The 22,052-nt window shown below is 35.6% G+C and overlaps 1 protein-coding gene across 2 annotated transcripts in view; it reads left to right on the top strand.

The window, feature by feature from the left end:
- Positions 1-569: 569 nt before the first annotated feature.
- Positions 570-22,052, top strand: part of N4BP2L2 (NEDD4 binding protein 2 like 2) — a 75,076-nt gene continuing 53,593 nt past the window's right edge. Inside the window, exons 1-6 of one of the 2 annotated variants that reach the window (XM_008692218.2) lie at positions 570-739; positions 2,235-3,496; positions 12,521-12,645; positions 16,565-16,653; positions 17,042-17,118; positions 20,269-20,415. In XM_008692218.2, coding sequence (XP_008690440.2) covers positions 2,235-3,496; positions 12,521-12,645; positions 16,565-16,653; positions 17,042-17,118; positions 20,269-20,415 — 1,700 coding nt within the window. In that variant the 5' untranslated portion in view covers positions 570-739. Of the gene's footprint in view, positions 740-2,234; positions 3,497-12,520; positions 12,646-16,564; positions 16,654-17,041; positions 17,119-20,268; positions 20,416-22,052 lie in introns of those variants that run through there. The other variant, XM_008692219.2, reaches the window with a different exon arrangement.

The following is a 22,052-nucleotide window of genomic DNA, read 5'->3' as shown; positions in this document are numbered from 1 at the left end:
TGTCACAAATTGACTCTTTAAGTGGGAAAGCTCAGCAATTGGTCTTTTTTTCTCAGAACAAAACACAACACGGTTACGATACGAAATCTTTCTCATAAGTACTTAAGGCTCTGCTGCAGTGCTTGTTTCCATGGGTAAAAGAACGTGAGCCTGAAATTCCTGAGTGGTTTTTCGTAGAAACGCCAGCAACCCTACTTGATGATACCAAATGTTGAGACCCGTTTAAAAAATCTGATTCTTTGTATCCTAGAAAGTCTTAAAAGCACGCACTGAGAGCGGCTTATGTATCTGTTTGGGGTGCCAGGGACTCATGGTCTCTTTTCCTTTACGGATGAATCGCAGGTAGGTCGCTGCCTTTTTTAGCCAAAGTTGACAGTTCTAAATAACTTCCCAGCTCCGAATCTAGGAACTAGCTATGGTTTACGTTGGTTATCGCTACCGCGTCTATCACGCAATGGATTCTGGGAGACCCAGTCTCCGAGCCGTGAGGTTATCAGGCTCAGCGCGAACGCCGGACTTCAGTTCCCACAATGCCGAGCGCAAACCTGTAATTCCTGCCGGGGTAACCGTGAGGTGGCAGCCATCTTGCGTACGGCGGTGCAGTTACCCAGATGCTGAGGGTTTGGGTTTTAGTTCCTCTGTGCTTTGGGGTGGTGTTTGCGTGTTCTTTCACCTTTTCAGATGTTCGTGTCTTTCTAGACCACGATTTTATTGGGAGGTAAAGTCAATGTAGTGTAAGGTAAGTAAACATCCCATTTTAAGTAAGGGTGTGGTAGTGGTGGTGACGTTTTTCGTTTTTTTTGGCTTCTTGTCTGCTCTTGGCTTGACGCTTTTGATTAGCCGTAAACGTGGAAGCCCGGAGTGAACCTTTGAGTCTAGGATATATCTCTTGAATTCCTAGACGGAACCTGAACATGTCTGCGTTGGGAGAAAGAAACTGGGTGACGCACTTTTGCCCGGGCCACCTTCTTTGGAGGTCAGGAGGCCAGGGGACTCAGGTTGTGTATAGGCCACACTCTATTAATGCAACCTCCTTGCTGTTCCTTGACACTTTTATAGTATTTCGAATGAGGAAATGAGAGGCTGAGAGGTGGTCGGAGGCGGGGGCCGGGGGGGGGGGAGCGTTTCCGATGGGACGCCGTTCTTTACAGGTTTGTTTCAGTTTCTGTGGGCCTACCTGTATTGTTGTCTAGTTCGTCTTTTTTGCCCTTTTCTTATTCTGTCCTGTTGGAGGAATACCAGAGAGAGGGCAGGATGAAGTATTGAGTAAAACAGCGTTTGGGATTGCACTTTTGAGGGCCCCTAAGAAATTTCAAGGGAAGCAGAATTTATCTTCGAGATTGACCGAGTGTGTGGAAAAGATGAACGCGTTGATTAGGGGAGTTGCCAGATTTCTAAACATAATATGACCTATTTGAGTCATTCTTAGTGCAACTGAAGTAATTTTTTTTTCTTTTAAATTAATGCAGTACACCCATTTGGGAACCACTTTTAGCTATTCACAGGAATAGGGTCTGTAAAGTTTGGCATTTCAGTATCTAACGTTTGATTGCTGAGGGGATTCTGATATTTGGGAGCCGGATCCATTTACTCCGAAGGATGTATTGGTTTTAAACAGTAAGAGTTTATGAAGACATTTATCACAACCAGTTTGGATAGGTGTCAGTTTGGCTGGTGGATTTACTCTCCATCTTAGTACACAGTTGTGTATCTGTATCATCAAAATATATATTATTGATTCAATCTTCCAAACTCCTTTAAATTCTTCCAGTTCTTTAAGTTCAGAAGGGCATCATTTAGGGATGCCTGGGTGGCTTGGTGGGTTAAGTGCCTGCCTTCAGCTTGGGTCATGATCACGTCCTGGAGTCAAGACCCACAGGGGCTCCTTGCTCAGCAGGAAGCCTGCTTCTCCCTCTTCCTGCTGCTCCCCCTGCTTGTGCTTTCTCTCTTTAACAAATAAATAAAATCTATAAAAAATGCATCATTTGGATTAAATATGAGATATATCCTTTTTTAAAAAAAGATATTTACTTACCTTCAGTGAGGCCCCTTCCCAAAATCATTGTTATAACAATACTTAAATAGTAAGTGGTTACAAAATTACAATTTTGTAATTTTTGAATTTTGGGAAAATTTACCATTTAAATGTCTTTTCTGTTTTCTTGTTTCTGAAAAACTTTTGTTTAGATTTTTAAAATATTAGCTATTAATTACATGATTTATTTGCTCCTCAGATGCCTTATGGTGAAATTGAAGCGAAATCCTTGGATCATGGTGAAGAACTAACAGGTGAACCATGCTATAAAAAACTGAAGTCAACTGAAGAGCCGTATGTTTTTTCCCATCATGGTAGTGCTAATTTTCACAGAATCCAGGAGAAAACTGGGAATGATTGGGTGCCTGTGACCATTGTTGATGTCGGAGGACATAGTTATCCTCAGGAGGACAAAACCAAAAGTACAGACTCGGTGAAACCTGTGCATGATGAGATGCCTGGTAATAATAGATCAGATGTGATTGAATCCATTGATCCACAGATTTTACAGGGTGCAAGTCCTGCATTGGCATCCACAGATGATGAGATATATAGCACAAGTAAAGCATTTATAGGACCCATTTACAAACCCCCTGAGAAGAAGAAATGTAATGAAAGGGGAAATCACTCAGATGCAATCAGTGGTATAGATGGCAAAGGAAGACGAGAACAGAAACAGAAATCCAACTCCAAAAAATCGGAGCTTGACAATGAATTATTCCAGTTTTACAAGGAAATTGAAGAGCTTGAAAATGAAAAAGATGATTTGGAAGGCAGTTGTAAAGAACCTGAACCCTCTGAGGAAAAACTTACTACGTATTATCAGGACCCTAATAATGAACTTTTAAAATCGGAAGAAGGAGAAGAAAGAGATATTAGTAATGTTCTTCAGTCACATCGTGGTTACGAACAGCACATGGAGAATGAGCCAGACAGATATCCTTGTAATGGACAATTAATACCTGCGTTTTGTGAGGATTCCTTAACTTCCTTCAGGCCTGAATGGCAATCAGTGCATTCTTTTATAGTACCCCAGTGTCCTCCTCCTCCCAGTTTTAACTATCATTTAAATATGCAAAGATTCAGTGCTCCACCAAATCCACCATCAAATATTTTCCATGCTCCAGATGGGTCTCAGCATCAAAATGGGTATTATGTAAATAGTTGTCACATAAACTGGAATTGTTTGACTTTTGGTCAGAACAATGACTATATTGACCGTAGTGAGAATACCAGTAGAGATCCTTCCTCTACAAATGGCTACAGTGTGCAAGATAGATATGTGAGTAATGGTTTCTGTGAAACCAGGGAAGGATGTTGGAAAGATCCTTCTGTGGACAAACATAGTGGAACAGACAGGCTTATGAGCCAGCAGTTTCAAGAGGAAAAATTAAATAAATTGCAGAAGTTACTTATTCTTTTAAGAGGTTTGCCTGGTTCTGGGAAAACAACGTTGTCTCGGTGAGTAAAGGATACCAAGTGAATGCTTGATAATTCATTACTTAAAAATCATAGATGATAGTAGTCAGCAATGACAAATGCTTTCCTGTTTCGAGTAGAAAGTCTTTAATTTGTTACACTTGAGAATGACATCTGACTGTAAATATTTAAAAAGATGTTTTCTGATGGAGGAAAGGAGAATTGGCATGTAAAGATTCTGCTGAGGGCTTTAAAAATAGATACACCATGTATAATTATGACAGTGATGTAAGTAAACGCTATTTGAGAACTGTCCTGGCCTTCCCTTTTAAAGTCTGTTATCCAACAAGAGCTGCACTCAGGGTTGGAAGATTTGGGCTTTTGACCCAGTTATTTCAAACTTCGTGGCCTTGGACAAGTTTTGCTATCTGTTAATAGAAAGGGTAATACTTAATTTTCTGGAGTAATTGTGAGAAGCAAATGTGATAAACCAAGGAAAAGGAGGTGTGAGTTTGTTTTCAGCACTGTGCCGTGTTCATACCTTTGATTGGCAGAGGGAACTCTTTTTTTTTTATTTCTTTAAGGAGTCTGAAGTGAGCAGTACTTGAGTTAAATGGAGTTAGAATTGGTTATGTTTTATTGTATTACAAAATGTTTCAAATTCCTGTTTTTGCTTGCATTTTTTAAAAAGAATATTGATGCACTTGAATTCATTTGTGCAGTAGTGAAAAATAGTACAAAGAAAAGCAAATCAAATTCTTTGCAGTTTTTGTAGGATGATTCAAGATTTATGCCAGATCAGGAGAAAAAGAAAATTGTTTAATGTCTTTCAGGGAGGATAAAAAAAGTCCAAAGAACCGTTATGTAAATGTTTTATATTTACTTGCAAAACAGTGTAAACAAAAGTTTCTTCAGAAGCAATATATTGAAGAAAGGTGAAATTTATGATACATTTCAAGCTAGATTGTAAGTTTGTAAATGAATTTAAATTTAGGTCCTTGCATTTTGATTCTTCTTATTTTATTTTATTTTAAATTAAATTAAATTAAATTTTTTTTTTTATTGGGACGCCTGGGTAGCTCAGTCGTTAAGTGTCTGCCTTCCCATCAGGTCATGATCCCAGGGTCCTGGGATCAAGTTCTGCTTCAGGCTCCTTGCTCAGTGGGGAGCCTGCGTCTCCTTCTGCCTGCCACTCCCCCTGCTTGTGTATGTGCTCTGTCTCTCAGACAAATAAAATCTTTAAAAAAAAAAGTTTTTTAAAAAATTTGCTTAGAGCACTAGCGGGGAGAGGGAGAAGCCGACTCCCTGCTGAGCAGGGAGCCAGACAAGGAGGGGGCGCTGGAGCATGACCTGAGTTGAAGGCAGATGCTTAACCCACTGAGCCGCCCAGGCGCCCCTCTTCTTCTTATTTTAATGAAGATTTTGTAGAGAAGGTGAAATTTCAACTCTTTAGAAATGATAGAAATTAAGAGTGGTGTCTCACAAACATGGGCAGTCTCCTAGATTTAGAATATAATATCAGAGGAAAGATTTGAAATAGTTGAAATTTGGAAATTGTGTGAAGGAATCTCCTAGCTAGGGTCACCTGTGTATGTGTGGGTTAGAATAAATGTAAGAAAGAAAGGTTAGATTTGGAACAACATTGGGATATGTTGAAACTGAAGGTGAATAAAGTAGTGGTATTCCAACAGAATTTCAAGGAGACGTAATTGTAGTGGGAGATGATAGAGGTGATTTTATGTAATATGTATATTTGAGGAATCACATGTATGTTACAAGAATGGAAGCTATAGTAGTAACTACCATTTGTATCATGATTTCAGTTTACAGAGTACTTTCATATATAAAAATCTTGTAAGATGGGTTGCGTTATTTTCATTTCATAGAAGGAGCAGAGGCTTAAGAGATTAAGTTCGGGTTAAAGGACTTGGGAGAAGTTACAAGAACTGGTAGGAGGTCAAACTAGAGATGTAAATTATAGCGTGTTTCTTCCCTGCTCCTTCACTTTAATATCTATTGAATTGTGTGGCTTATACCTGTCTCCTGACTTTCAGGAGCTTGTTTAAAGAAGCAGGAGTACTTGTTTAGATCACCACGTTTTGAATGAAGTAAGATTGGTTGGTTGGGACAGGATAGAAAGCCAGATCTTCTGTGGTAGAGAATGGCTTTATATAGGAGTTAGCTTTCAAAATGAGCTTTGAAGAAAGAAAGGAGTAAAGATTTGGTAGATCAAGTTGGGCTGATTTGGGGGCACTAAATTAAAAGATAGCATTGTTTAGTATTGCTGTGTGGTAATGAGTATAGGAGGTTAAAGTTCAGATTCTTTGGGGGTAGTATTTCAAGTCCTCTTCTTCCTTAATTTACTCCTTACCCACCTCTCCGTCTTCATGTCCTTCTGCACTTGGACTAGCACCTACCCTCCACTGCAGGAGACATAATACTTGTTCATTCACTGTTTGCAGGACTCTACTTACTCAAAGGTTCTCTCAAGTGCCTCTGCTTTTTGAGGTTTCGGTTTATCATCTCAGTCCTCTGTAATCCTTCTGAACTCATATAGTACTTGTCATTACCAAGTTTTTACTTAATTGTTTACCCACAAATTTGCTAATAGATTTTAATGAAATAAGTTTTAGGTTGAATTCTAACACAAGTACAGACTTTAAATATGAGTAAGCTAGTGCAAAACAGTTCATACACCTTCGTTGGTATATGAAAGTGCTAGCTCTTTGTCCTTTTAGGCAAACCGACAGCACTTTGATGAAAGGTTCATTTCAGGCAGAATTCAACAATTTCTAGCTGTGGAATTTTACCTTTGTAATTGGCATCAGCTAAACAGAATCCTCTGAATCTGTGGTTGGACACAGGACTATTCAGGGATCAAGCATTGGGTGTCATTCCTAGGGGTCTGGGCTATAGATTTTGCTAGATTCATATACCCTGTTCATATGAGGAGAAAGGGTGAACCTAAAATATTTTAACTAATATGAATTTCTTCTACTGTACTGATTTCAACAGTGAGTAAATGTATTTTCAGAAACAGGCCACTAATTTCATTATTATATTAGCAAAATGTTGGGAGTTGGTCAGAGATAAACACTGAAGCACTTTCAGAGAGGACAGAAGATGTTACACTGCTGGTTTTGAAGGTGGAGGAAGGGACCATGAGCCCAGATATGCAGGTGGCTTTTAGAAGCTGGAAAATTTGGCAGGGAAACAGATTCTCCTTTGGGGCTTCCAGGAGGAATATCAGCCTACTTATACCTTGATTCTAGCGCAGTGGAACTGATTCCAGACTTCTGGCCTTTAGAACTACAATACAATAAATGCCTGTTGTTTTAAGCCACCAAATTTGTGGTAATCTGTTATAGCAGCCATAAGAAATTACAGTTTAAAGAGAGATGGGAAGAGATTTTTTTTTTCCTCCCTGCTTTTGGAGAAGATCTCAGTTTAAACTCCAGAGGAAAGATTGACCTTTTCTTATGTAGATCTCTATTCTTAATTTAAGGAGTGTTTAGAGAGTGAAGAGCCCCAGTAAAGTGGTTTTGGGATAGGGGTATGCAGGGCCATTCAGTAAATAAGGAGGTAAGGGGTTCATGAAGTGTCAGTTCTGCTCAGATTTTTTGGGGAAAATCACTTCTCTTTGCAAATGCACATGGATGTCATAAAGAAAATAAAGTACAGTTCTTAGAAATTGTAAAAATAAAGTATGAAAAAATGAAAATAAACTATGAAAATTAACTGTCATAATGGGCCATTTGGGGAAATAGGGTTCTCAAAACAGGGTTAAGGAACAGGATTCATGGTGATGCGTAGTAAGGACGGCACGTATTGCATGGTGCACTGGGTGTTATACGCAAGTAATGAAGAATGGAACTTTACATCAAAAACTGGGGATATACTGTATGATGACTAGCACAATATAATAAAAAATATTGTTATTAAAAAAAAAAGGAACAGGGTTCACTTTCCTGACTTCAGTGAAGAATTATAAGCACAGACCGCGTTAGTTATCTCTCTGGCTGTGTAACAAATTACCTTATTAAAAACTGAGTTAAAGCAACAAATATCATCTCACAGTTTCTGAAGGACAGGCGTCTGTGTGCCTCTGGGTCAAGGTCTTCAACAATGCTGTGATTAAGGTGTTGGCTAGGGCTCTGTTCTGGTTTGAAGGTTTATTTTGGAGTGGATCTGCTTGGAAGATCTCTCTCTCGAGGTTGTCAACAAGACTTAGTTCCTTGTGAGCTCTTAGGTCGAGGCCCTCAGTTGTTGGCTGTATATAGGCTGGACACCTCCCTTGGTTCTTTGCTCCTTGGACTGCTCTCCACATACCGTGTGATGAGACAAAGTGAGCCAGCTCTGAGCCCAAGACAGAAGCTTTTTTTTTTTCTCTTTTCTTTCTGTAATCTGATCTCAGAAGTGGCATTCTGTCAACTCTGCCATATTCTATTAGTTAGAAGCTAGTCACTGACTCCCACCCACACTCAAGAGGAAGGGATTATATAAGGGTGTGAATACCAGGAGGCAGGGATTATTGTAAGCCATTGGTTTTGGCTGTCCCACGCAGCTGTGTAACTCTGGTGGCCCAATTTCTGAAATCATTTTCTTTCTCTGGATTTGTAAATATCAAATTAGCAAGGTTGTTAATGAATATTAAGTGGGGTCATAGATATATGTAAAATGCTTGTCATATAGTAAATTTTCAAAAAGATAGACGTTCTGAAAAAATACCAATCAAGTAGCGAGTGTGCCCATATCTGATCTTTTTAAATTAAATACTTCATTTTTCAGATTTCTATGTTTTGATATTTGGAGAATTCATTTTAATATCTTACTTAACTTGTGAGAGTTTTAATAGAATCTAACTACAAGAATTTTGAAAATACTAATATTCCTAAGTAATCTATCTTTGATTCAGATGGTTAGTATGACATCAGATACATCTAAATTGATGATAAGTATTTTTTTAATATAAATCCCCAAAATAAAGCTTCATAGTTTGAGATAATTCAGGGAATTTTAAGAAGCTGCATGAACAGCCTGGAAGGAAGAGTCTCTCTCCAAGCTAAAATTATTTGCTATAATTATGATTTATATATTTAAGGTGTTCTTCATAGGGGTTTATTCATGTTTGATGTTTACTTGGTTTAATGATGTAAATTGATGTGCTGTCTCCTACCCTCTCTCTCCATGTTTCCCCCATCCCCACCTTTTTGGAGGTTAAAACATTCCTTGGATACAAAAGCTACTCTACTCTTGGTAGTATGGTATCACTAACATCTGAAAAATCACTGCTAATAAAGTAATAGAATGGAAAAAGTGAAACAGGGTATTTAAGAAAGACGGTGTCTGTTTTCTGGTAGTTTAAATATAATTAGGTATCATAAGGTTGATTATGATCAGAATCATTGTAGGTGATTGAGCTTTGGTTTGAAATGCTAATATTGTAGCATATTTTTTTTTTCATTGCGAGGCTTGAACTCACAACCCTGAGATCAAGACCTGAGCTGAGATCAAGAGTTGAATGCTTAACCAACTGAGCCATCCAGGTGCCTCATACTGCAGTAGTTTTATATTCTAGGTTATCTGTATAAAATATAAGGTCCCAAATATGTTAGGTGGCATATTTTGGAAAAATTATGGCGGCTTAAGAAAGAAATCCAACTCTAGCTTCGCAAACAAACAACCATTTATTTGCTTCACTTGAAATAATTTGAACTGTAATTCTGTAAGTGGAAATGCATGTTTAAATCTTTTTTATTTTTGTATATGCAATTTTACTTTTATTAAAAAATATACAGGCATAACTTTTTTAATTGCACTTCACAGGTACTGCACTTTTTACAAATTGAAGGTTTGTGGTAACCCTGTGTCAAGCAAGTTTTTGGCTCCTTTCTTCCGATAGCATGTTACTTGGTTATTCTCACAATATTTCAGACTTTTTTATTATTATATTGTTATGGTGATCCGTGATCAGTCATCTTTGATGTTACTATCGTAGTTGTTTTGGGGTGCTATGAACTGCACCCATACAGTAAGATGGCAAACTTAATTGATAAGCGTTACGTGTATTCTGACTGCTCCACCAACCTGCTGTTCTCCCATCTCTCCCTATTTTCAGGCCTACCTATTCCCTGAGACACAACAATATGGAAATTAGGCCAGTAAATAACCCTACAATGGCCTCAAAGTGTTCAAGTGAAAGGGAGAGTTGTACATCTCTCACTTTAAATCACAGGCTGAAAATGATTAAGCTTAGTGAGGAAGTCATGCCAAAAGTCAGGATAGGCTTCTTGAGCCAAACAGGCAGCCAAGTTGTGAGTGCAAGGAAAGGTTCTCGAAGGAAATTAAAAGTGCAACACACAGATGATAAGAAAGCGAAATAGCCTTGTTTGTATGGAGAAAGTTGGAATAGTCTGGATAGTAGATCAAACCAGCCACAACGTTCTCTTAAGCCAAAGCCTAACCCATAGCCCTAACTCTGCAATTCTCTGAAGGCTGAGAGAGGTGAGGAAGCTACTGAGGAATAGCCTGAAGCTGGCAGGGGTTGGTTCATGAGGTTTAAGGAAAGAAGCTGTCTCCATAACATAGAAGTACAAGGAAAAACAGCAAGTGCTGGTGTCGAAGCTGCAGCAAGATCTAGCTGAGATAATTAATGAAGATCTAGCTAAGATAATCAACAAAAGTGGCTACACTAAATGACAGATTCTCAATGTAGACAAATGGCCTTCTACTGGAATAGTTGCTATGTAGGATTTTCATAGCTAGAGAGGAGAAGTCAATGCCTCAGCTTCAATGGAGGCTGACTTTTCTCAGGGGCTGATGCAGCTGGTGACTAAGTTGAAGGCAGTGATCATTTACCTTCTGAAAATCCTAGGGCCCTTAAGAATTATGCTAAATGTACTCTGCCTGTGCTCTATAAATGGGGCAACAAGGCCTAAATGACAGCATATTTGTTCACAACGCGGTTCACTGAATATTGGAAGCCCACTATTGAGACCTATGGCTCAGAAAAAAAGATTCCTTTCAAAATATTACTGCTCACTGACAATGCACCTGGTCACCCAAAAGCTCTGGTGGAGATGTAGAAGATTAATGTTTTCATGCCTGCCACCACAACATTCACTCTTCAGTCCATGAATCAAGGAGTAATTTTGAATTTCAGGTCTTATTATTAAGAAATACATTTTGTATGGCTATAGCTGCCATACATAGTGATTCTTTGACGTAGCTGGACAAAGTAAATTGAAAACTTTCTGGAAAGGATTCACCATTCTGGATGCCCTTAAGATACTCATGATTCATAGGATGAGGGCAAAATATTAATATGAAGAGGAGTTTAGAAGTTCATGCCAGCCCCGTGGATGACTTTGAAGGGTTCAAGACTTCAGTGGAGGAGACAACTGCAGATGTGGTGGAAACAGCAAGAGAACTAGAATTAGAAGTGGAGCCTGAAGATGGGACTGCATTGCTGCAATCTCATGATCTAACTTGAGCAGTTGCTTATTACGGATAGCAAAGAAAGTGGTTTCTTGAGATGGAGTCCACTAGTGATGCTGTAAAGATTGTTGAAATGACAGCAAAAGATTTAGAATATTCCATAAACTTAGTTGCTAAAGCAGTGGCAGGGTTTGAGAGGATTAACTCTGATTTTCAAAGAAGTTCTCTTGTGAATTAAATGCTATTAAACAGCATCACATGTTACAGAGAAATTGTTTAGGAAAGGAGGAGTCAGTGGATGGGGTAAACGTCATTGTCCTATTTTAGGGAATTGCCACAGCCACCCCAGCCTTCAGCAGCCACCACCCTGACCAGTCAGCCTACATCGACATCGAGGCAAGACCCTCTGCCAGTAAAAAGATTACAACTCATTGAAAGCTCAGATGATGGTTAGCATTTCTTAGCAATAAAATATTTTTGAATTGAGGTGTATAGATTGTTTTTTTAGTAATAACTTTTATGCACTGGGAAACCAAAAAATTTTGACTTCCTGTATTGTGATACTTTATTGTGGTCTGAAACTGAACCTGCAATATCTGTGAGATATGCCTGTATACAATTTTATAATAAGCTGAGGAAAGGAGAGACAGGTTTATATTTAAAAGTCAAAGTCCTTCTTATTCCTTTGAATTAGAGGGTATGTATTCTTGAATCATCCCATGACAATACTCTTGTATTCTCAATCCCTTCTACCATTTTACACTTCCTTTTCCTCTCAAAAAATTATAGAATGATATTCAGTTGCCTAATGGCTGAGTGGGCAGGAGAGAACCAACAAAATATTCCTGTTATTGTTGGATCCAGATTATTCTTTTATTGTGTTTTTACCTTTTCTTAGCATATCCCCAGTCTCATTCATGAGTTTTGGGAATTCTCTGACAATCTGAACACTAGTTAATCTGTGCTTAGAAATTTAAGGTAGTATCATATTGTGAGAGTGAAGTTTGATTATCACTGGCTTATTATGAAGAGTGTGTTCTTTATTTAGTGTTTAACAGTTGACTTCATTTAGTAATTTAATCTCTTAGTTTTAAAGTTTGATTATACTTTGGAGGATCACAGATTATTTCATAACCTTAAGTCTCACGCTATTTCTGACTTCCACTTTTAGGTCATACATGTTTGTGCTTTGTGGAAATGAGTTTAGTAAAGCTGTCTTAGGTCAAATAGAGTTTTCCCCAGATATATTATTTGCCTTTTAGGTTACTTAATACACTAAATTTAGGCAATTTTAGACACCACATACAAATACACTAAAGTTAAAACACAGATAATAGTTGGCATAATTTTGGGATTGGTTGAAGAGTGTTTTTAAAAGTGGCAGTACAAATGCCACTTAGTACAAATGCCACCTAAAAAGTTTTTGTTACTGGTTGTATTTGTGTAGATTTAAGTGTGAAGTGATATTTGAAATCTGAAAACTTTTTAAGGTTCAGCTCCTGTGCTACTCTGTTTGCAATATACTTACAGGTAAGTACCAGAGATTCATTTAATAACCTTTCCTGTGTGGCTTATCTTTGATGGTTATATATTTTATAAATGGCGCCTTATGATTTCTTTCATTAACAGAATTCTGCTTGGTCAGAGTCGTGATGGCATTGTGTTCAGCACTGATGACTATTTTCATCATCAAGATGGGTACAGGTATAATGTTAATCAACTTGGTGATGCCCATGACTGGAACCAGAGCAGAGGTTTGTTTTGGGCCAAGTCTCTGGGATGTAATATTTGACTAGGAGTCAGAAGACTTGAGTTTTTATTCTCAACTTGACTTTTACCAGCTGAATGACTTTGGCAAGCCACTTAAATAGTGTTGAGACCAATTTTTTCATCTATTAGAAGCGATGACAGTTATACTTGCCTCACTTGATCAAGGCTGTTGTTAGAGAATTTAGATAGGTATATTTCGTAAATTGTAAAAACTGTACCAATATAAGCTGCTAAAATAGAGGTGTGTGATATTTTGATAGCCTTTATTTTATACCTAATGAATAAATTGAAAGAACTCTTCATACTATTATATAGTCTCAAAAGGTATTTCCCTAAGAATAATGCTGATGTTTTCTAAGGCTTAATACAATGCCTGTGAATATTGAAGTTTTTCCCATTGACATTACTCTATAAAAAAAAATCTACCTAATACATTTTTTAGAAGCATATCACTCAGTTTTTTCTCATTCTGGAATTGACTGCACATTTGAATCACCTGGGGACCTTTTAAAGAAACTTAGCCTGAATCTTAGCCCCAGCGATTCTGGTTTAGTTAGTTTAGAGTGGATTTAAACACCGGTATTTTTTGGGAAAGTTACCCAGATACTCTAATATTGCAGTCAGGATTGAAAACTTTTGATCTAGAACTAAGTAAGTTAATTTCTTTTTTTAAAAGATGAAGAATGTATTAATGATTAAACAAATTGTTTTTATTACGAAAAAATTTAAATCTAACTTAGGTCGCAATGAACCCCATGCCTCCCATCACTCAGAATTAGTATCATTTATTAAGACTTTGCCTTATTGGCTTTATCTTTTTTGTTTTAACTCCCCCTCCTTTTTTTATTTGCTAAGGTTTGTTTTTTTTTTTTAAAGAATTTATTTATTCGACAGAGATAGAGACAGCCAGCGAGAGAGGGAACACAAGCAGGGGGAGTGGGAGAGGAAGAAGCAGGCTCATAGCGGAGGAGCCTGATGTGGGGCTCGATCCCATAACGCCGGGATCACGCCCTGAGCCGAAGGCAGACGCTTAACCGCTGTGCCACCCAGGAGCCCCTTGCTAAGGTTTTTAAAGCAAATTTTAGACATCAGACATCATGCATTTCAAATTAACCTTTTTCTAACTTAATGACATCTTACTTAATTGCAGTGCCATCATCACACCTAAAAAAAACCCTCAAAAAACCAAACAAACAATTCCTTGACATCATGTAATAATACCCAGCCTGTAATGAAATTTCCCGTTGTCTTAAATATTTCTTTACAATTGTTCTCTTGAATCAGGATACAAGCCAGGTCCTGGGAGTACATGTAGTTTTGTATTTCTTTTAAGTATATTAATCTCTTTCCTCTTTTTTTCTCCGGTGTTGGCCTTTATAACAGTAATTTGTTGCAGAAGTTGGTTGGTTGTCCTATAGAATGTCCCATATTTTGTAGTTGTCTGCTTCCTTGTGGTAACTATTTAACCTGTTCTTCGTTCTCCTGTATTTCCTTAAATAGAAGTTAGTTCTAGACAGGAGGATTTATTAGGTTCAACTTATTTTTTTGGTAAGCATATTTCTGGTTGTCCCAGTTTTAGTGGTACTAAGATTGATTAATAGCTTCAGAGGGACAGCCTACTCCTTCCATTATCAAGTTCCTTATCAACCTTATGTCTAATGGTTTTATCCAACAGTGAATTATTTCCTGAATGAGACTTTTCATTAAAGGTTGCAAAATGGTGATTTTTTAGGTCTAACATTCCTTCCATGCTAGATTTCTTCTGTAATGAAGAACTTTTCACCTAGAAATAGCAACTAGGGTTGTCCTAAAGTACAGTTTATAGAGGAAAAACGGGATGAATGATTTTCTTCTTAATTGTCAATTTTCCCAGTAGGGAATTTCAGTGAGGATATTTTTGAGTAAAAAGTTTAATGTGAAATAAGTTTGATTATAAGATTATTTCCTAGTATTGGTTCTGTGACACTCTGGGATTCTCTACAGAACATTATGCCACAGAACATTACTGTGTAAATCAAGTAATGATGGTATTACAATTCCAAAAGATGTTTGGAGTTATTGGACTAAAGTTAAGGAGAATAGTAGTAGGTGATGAGTAGAATGAATAAGGGCGGTGGGCAGAGACGGTATACCTTTGGTGGACTGTGAAATTTGTTTGTATGGGACATTTTTTTTCTCTTTGCAATACCAGTCTGGAATAATTACATTAAAATGTTTATGCTATGTGAGTTATACTTGCTGAATAAAAAATGGTATTTAGATAAACTGCTGGTTTTATTGTCAGTATAGCATAAATTTTTCCAAGGTAATGATAACTAGCGATCATTGGACATTTTGAAAATTATAAGCATGACATACTTAGGGCTAAATTTCTCTTTTTAACAGATATTGAATAGTTTTAAATGCCGGTAACCATTCTGGGAATCTCTGTCTGCTTCATGTGTATTAGAAGAATCTAAATTCATGTTAGAACACCTATAAATTAAAAACCTCTCTGAGGTGTCATTCTGTTTCTTAGAATATGTTGGTTATTTTGTTTTAAGAAATGACTCTTGTTATTAAGGTATTCAAACATTATTTACTTAGGAACTCTTTCCTCCTGGAGTACCATGGAGTGTGGTATCGCATGATGATTTTTCATGGAAAGAGGATAATCCCCCCCATTCTTGCAAATCAGAGATTTAATTTGATTATTAAGCCTCTGTTCTAGAATATAACTCTTTGGAGGTACCAGCCCAATTATTAGACATTAAGAGGATTAGTTTAGTAAGTTGTTTTTTTTTTTTTTAATGAAAGATTGGATCACCATTTATGATTGGGGATAGAGCAGTGTAAGATGATCTTGATACCCTATTTATGTTCCAAATTCTAAATTTCTTTAGGTAGTTAGAGACATCTTCTCCCAAATATATAGTCTACCATGGTCATTATTACTTAACTAATCTTTAGAATTCTGTCTGCCCTTAGACATCCTTATAAGTGTTTTCATTATATAGAACTTGGTGTTTTGAACTCTAAGTCCCAACAAAACTTCCATATCATTGCCTTTTGCCTCAGCCTTTTTAATTTTATTGTAGTTTCTTAATTATGTTTCTTGTTTATTTACACTTAAGGGTACACACACTCCTGTTGTTAACAGTGGCTCACTGTGGCAGTGATTCTTACCTCATGGGGGAAGAGATGGCAAAGGGATAGAAAGATGTAGTTCAGAAAATTTCCATGTGATCCCAGCTCCTAATTTGAGAATTCTTGTCCTAAAAGATACTAACAAAGTCAGTTGAACTGTGGTACTTAGCTGCTTGGTATATAAGTTTCTTATTTCAGAAGCATTATTTACAATTGTAGAACATTGGAAAAGACAGATAAGCATAGATTGCTGATATTACCGTTACCCTCAGGTAACCACTTTTGATATTTAGTAATTTTTCCTGGATCTCTATATTTTGACCAAAATAAGGTCATACTTACATACTGTGTTATAATTTGCCATTTTCAATTTATAGTCTTCATCTTTTCATGTCAATAAACACTCACCTCTTTTCATACTCAGACTATATTCAGAGTAACTTGTTCTTGTATTTCCTGTAAGTCAAAGTTAGCTCTAGACTAAAGGCTTCCTTAGTCGTGAATTCAACAAAATGTTTTTCCCCAGATGTCATTGTCAAAACCAGCATCTGGTCCAGAAAAGACACATTACCTGTGGTTATGTCTCTTAATTCCCTTTTAATCTAGTGGGGTCCTTTTTGTTGTTGTTGTTCACCGCACTAACTCAAGAGATTGCATAGTTTTAGTTTTAAGTATAGAGATGTAGAAAATTTCTTAATGAATGTTTAAGTTTTATTTTGTATATCTTAATCTAATAGTTCTCTGGTTTTTGTTTTTGAAATTTATTTTTTATTTCAGCAAAACAAGCTATCAATCAGGGGAAATCTCCAGTTATAATAGACAACACTAATACACAAGCTTGGGAAATGAAACCCTATGTGGAAATGGTAAATATGTGATATGAAAGTGTTTTGATATTTTATTCTTACCAATTTTTTCATACTCTGAAATTTTGGTTACTTTGATCATCATTACATAAACATTTGTCCCTGTTTTCTAAAAAGGTGTGTTCGTTAACTTAGTTTTTAAAAAACTGGGAATGGTACTTATTAAGAAATATGCTCATCTTGTTTGTTTTGCCTTGAAGACAGTAATTCGAAATTGCCCAGTTATGTGGTCCTTACATTTTTGTGAACCATATTATTTAAAAGTAAAATGTTTCTTGGTCGAACAAATTTAGAAATATCGTCTAAATGAAGCTTCTGTTTATCTGACTTCTTTTTTACTTTAAGAAGTATTCTCTGGGTTTTTGTTTTCTTCCTTTCCTTTGTGTAGGCCATAGGAAAAGGATACAGAGTAGAGTTTCATGAACCTGAAACTTGGTGGAAATTTGATCCTGAAGAATTAGAAAAGTAAGGCACTCAAATTTTTTTGAATTCTTATCTTTGAAAACTTTTTTGGGTCTTTATCTTTTTTTTCTTTCTCTTCTCCTTTACACAGTCAATTTCTTTACTATTTACTAGCTTTTGCTTGTCATATGTTTGCTATTTGTGAATAGGGACTACTACTCACTTTCTGTCACTCAATTTAATTGACTTAAATTAAAAGTTTCTTGGGGTACCTTGCCTTGGTCAGTTTTATTAAATTTTCCCTGTTAAGTGTGTGTGTTAATTTTTTCTTATGTAAATTCCCCACATTGTTTCATAGTTTATTGAATGCTGGTGGAGATCCAGAACACTTTGAGGGAAAAGTTAGAATTTTTCCTTCCGGTTTTGAGTAGACCACTTATCTGCATTGCCCTTCAAACTTTTCTTCCCATTTTGGGTCCCATCACCTTCTTACCTGCAGCTTTCATCTTCTTTCTCTTTTCCATCTTTACTACTACAGAGTCATAATCTGTAGATTCATAATCCAAGATCCTTGTAATCAGTGTGTTTTAGAATTCAGGGTTTTTGTTTGTTTATTTTAATAGAAAGGTAATATGGTACATATACATAATCATAATACCCCTAGCAGAATTTGGGGCAGCATGTTATAATCCCACATCTTGTTTTTTCTGTGGCAAATCACTACTGGTCCTCTAATTAGATAAGAAAGATTCTACATAACCTAATATTCGTTCTGAGTAGATTGTACTGCCAAATGAGTACAGGTTTGGTTAGATTTTGCTGCCATATGAGTCAACAAAAAATTGAGTTTCCAGACCATTTTAGTTTTCAAAATTAGTGGTGAGGGATTGTGGACACTTACTACTTTCAACCCTGGCTTTCTATTTGTGTCTACCTTTATCCCTTTCCCCTCATGTCACTGGTTTTCCTACAACTCTTTATTTTTCTTTGTTTTTATTCTCCCTCTCTGCTTTTTGTAACAACTTTGAAATGTAATTCACATACCTTACATTTTATGCATTAAAAGTGTACAATTCATGGTTTTCAGTGCAGTTGACTCTTGAACAATGCAAGGGTTAGTGGTGCTGACCTCTGGGACAGTCGAAAATGCACAGATAATGGATTTTTCAGTCCATTTTTGATGATGACTTTTGATTCCCCCAAAATCTTAACTACTGATAGCCTACTGTTGACCAGAAGCCTTACTGATAATGTAAACAGTTGATCAACACCTATTTCATATGTTACCTGTGTTATATACTGTATTCTTAAAATCAGGTAAGCTAGAAAAAAGAAAATGTTATTAGGAAAATCATAAAGTACATTTACAGTACTATACTATATTTTTTATTTTTTTATTTAAATTTGGTCAATTAACATATAGTGTTTTATTAGTTTCAGAGGTAGAGTTTAGTGATTCATCAGTTGCATATAATACCCAGTGCTTATTACATCAAGTGCCCTCCTAGGTCCACTTACCTGTGGCTTTTTCACTGTACTGTATTTACTGAAAAAAGCCACAGGTAAGTGGACCTGCCACAGTTCAAACCTATATTGTTTAAGGGTCAGCTGTATATTGACAGAGTTGTGCAGTCCTCATTTCCTTTTTTTTAAGTTTTTTCCCCCACCTCAGCTTGCCCTCTTTCAGCTTAAATGTTATTCTCTGTATGATGTTCAACTAATTTCGTTTTCCCTTGTCTTTTATTCATTTGGTTACCCTTTTTTCCCTTTCTGATTCACGCGCTATGTGTTCATATGTGAGTAAAATGGATAGATTTATTAATACCTAGCATTATTCATCTGCTTCTGTGTGTATAATACACCTCAGGTAAAAGAGACAGAAGTGTAAAAACTAAAGCTTTTTGGGTTCTGCAGAATAAATGAATTGATGAAATACAGTTAGGCTTCATTAACGCTTGAGGGACTGTTGAAATTAATTAAAATTCTTAATATAATTGACTTTACAAGATAAAGTCAGTTTAACTGATATGTAGAATAATTTGACAGATTTTTTTGTAAATTGATGGAATTATCAATTTTGATATCTTACAGATTTAGTTGTATCTTGCCAATTTCAACTTGAGATCCCTTTTTTCTTTTTTTGTCTTCTAGTCCTTTTTGCTTTTTCTTCTCATCTTGAACATAAACATCAGTAGTTTTAAAATTAAATATTTCATTTGTGTCTCTTTTTTGGGAAAAATTAATTAGCATTAGTAAATCTAGAACTATAACATTAAATGTAAAATATGTTCCTATGTGTTTTGCCATGTCCAAGTCAAGTTATAGAAAACTACGAGGGTAAAATAAATTGTAAAACATTTTTTGAGGGTCAAGAATAATTTTTAAACCACTTTTTGTTGTCATAATTAAACGCACAGAAAAATACATAAAATATAAATACACAGCTTAACAAATTTCTTGTAAAGGCAAATATTCATTTAACCATTACCCATGTTATAAGAATGTTATCAGCACTTCAGAAGTTACTTGAATTCCTTTTCCCAATAAGAATTCCCTGGTAATTACTTCCTTCTCTTTAATGTGTCTTTTTTTTTCTTTCTTTTTTAATGTGTCTTTTTTTCTAAAACATATTTTGCCTAACACCATAGTTTAATTTTTTTTTCAAACTTTGTATAAATACACTGTGTGTTCATTGTGTCTAGTTTCTGTCACTCAGCATTGTGAAATATGTCCAAGTTGTTCTATCTTTAATAATTTTTTGGTATTGATAATAAATTTTAAAAATGCCATAGGAAGTATCCTAAAATAATGTTGAAAAGTCATAAATATTTTTTATTGATTTTTGTAATCCTAGAAGTCCACTCAATTCCTCTGTAATTCCCAAAACCCTGTCTCATAATCTTTGATTTTATTATTAAAAGGGGGGGAAGATTAACTCCATGGTTTAGTGAATTGGTAGTTAGTTTTACGTGAGGAGGATATTATCAGCTAACATTTTGCTGTGATTTATGGTATCTTTAAACCTTTTTAAAATATTGTCGAAATTTTTGAGAACCAGTATAAATTTTTTTGTCTAAAATGTATGTGAATGAGATGTATCTTCTAGTATTTATTTGTAAAATATAATTTAGAATCTGTAGTCTCTTAACTCAAACAGTTTAATCTCTAAGCCTATACATTCTAAAGAATTAAAATCCTTTTCTTTTTTGGTAGGAGGAATAAACATGGTGTATCTCGAAAGAAGATTGCACAGATGTTGGATCGTTATGAATACGAAATGTCCATCTCTATTGTAATGAATTCAGTGGAACCGCCACACAAAAGCACACAAAGACCTCCTCCTTCTCAGGGGAGACAGAGGTGGGGAGGCTCTCTAGGCTCACATAATCAAGTCTCTGTTACAAATAATCATTAAACTGGCTATTTTCAGCTAACACATTTGTTGCTTGCCCTTGAAAAAATTAGTGAGCCTATCTTGAAGTTTAAATAGTTCCAAATTAAAAAAAAAAAGACTATATTGCCTCACAAAGGATGTTCCCAGCAAGTTGTTTAAATCCTAAAGTGTAAATAAAAATTATATAAAATTGTTTTTTAAATGTTTTTATAATTTTTTGTTGTAATTCCCTTGGGATATTATGAAAACACCTTAGAGTGGGTAGGATCGAGAATAGTTTTTCTACAACTGAATTTTAAACTAATTGTATCTATTTTGTAGATAATGTTGAGTAGTTTTATAGCTCATACCTAAATCTAACCTTTCATAAAACATTAATATTTTTTCTTAACTACCTTAAATATATAAGAAATACTTGATACATGCACCTCAGTTGATATTTGTATTCATTATACAGGTAAAATTATGTTTCTGAAAATTCATCTGTATGACAAAAATATTTCTAAGCTATAATTAGCATATCACTTAGTTAAATTCTTCATCAAATGCTATACAGCAGTAGGTGTACCAACCACCTGGGTTGTTTTCTCCATAATATACATATTCATAATATATGATGTATCCATATTCATCACCCTTCTCAGACCATCCCCTTTCCCTCCACAGTCCCCAGTTCTGGAATGGATAAATAGGGAAATCACTGTATACTTAGAAAAAGCTTTTCAAGTTATTCTGATAATATATCACTTTTCTCTATTTAACACTGTATAATTCCAATACAAAAATACTTTGGACAGGTCCTTAGCATTAATTGTATGATTTGTCTGGTAGGATATTTTATTTCTCCTGTTCTCAGTTTTTTTGTAGACCAACTATATGTCTCATTGGATAGTTTTCTTTATTAGATTGTGTTTTGTCACTTAAAATTTAAAAACTGAGATGGAATTCATTTCTGAGATTTTGTAATTCATCCTCATCTTTGATTTGCTCTTTTTAAGGAAGAAACCCCAGCTAGTTACATGCTATTTAAAAAAACATACTGTTATGATCCTTTAGATGTTTTACATGATAATATTTCATGGCCTATTAAGTTTCTCCTAACCCAGCCCATCCTAAATTTAGTAATCTTTCTTCATATGTTGTTTAAACCCTTTGCTATTCTTTTCAACCTTACTTGAAATGTTCTCCCACATCTATATATTACTTTTTAAGTAATACTAAGTGCAAGTCTCAAAACTAAATACAGTACTCTCAACAAGGTCTGTATTACATTGCCTTTAGTGAGATAAGAATATGATTTCTGTTTATTTGTACTATTCACTGCTGTTTACATTTGAATGGATATTACTTTGCTTTATTTTGTTTAACACGTGTGTTTGTATGTATTCATCTTAACTAAATATGATATAGTAAATATGCTAACTCATGTTTTGTGTGTAAATGTATATATATCTATACATATACACATTTTCTTCATCCACTATTTTCATGTATTATTTTGTTTCAGAGTAAGTCTTCTTGGTATTTAGGCTTGTGTTTTTCAGTATTTTATTATGTACATTAGCTCCTTTGAAAATAGTACAGAAGTATTTAATTTGGGAAC

This window comes from Ursus maritimus, unplaced genomic scaffold, assembly GCF_017311325.1.
Source record: "Ursus maritimus isolate PB19 unplaced genomic scaffold, ASM1731132v1 scaffold_10, whole genome shotgun sequence".
In the NCBI taxonomy this organism is placed as follows: domain Eukaryota; kingdom Metazoa; phylum Chordata; class Mammalia; order Carnivora; family Ursidae; genus Ursus; species Ursus maritimus.
The sequence above is the reverse complement of the archived record's forward strand: the minus strand, read 5'-3'. Positions and strand labels throughout refer to the sequence as shown.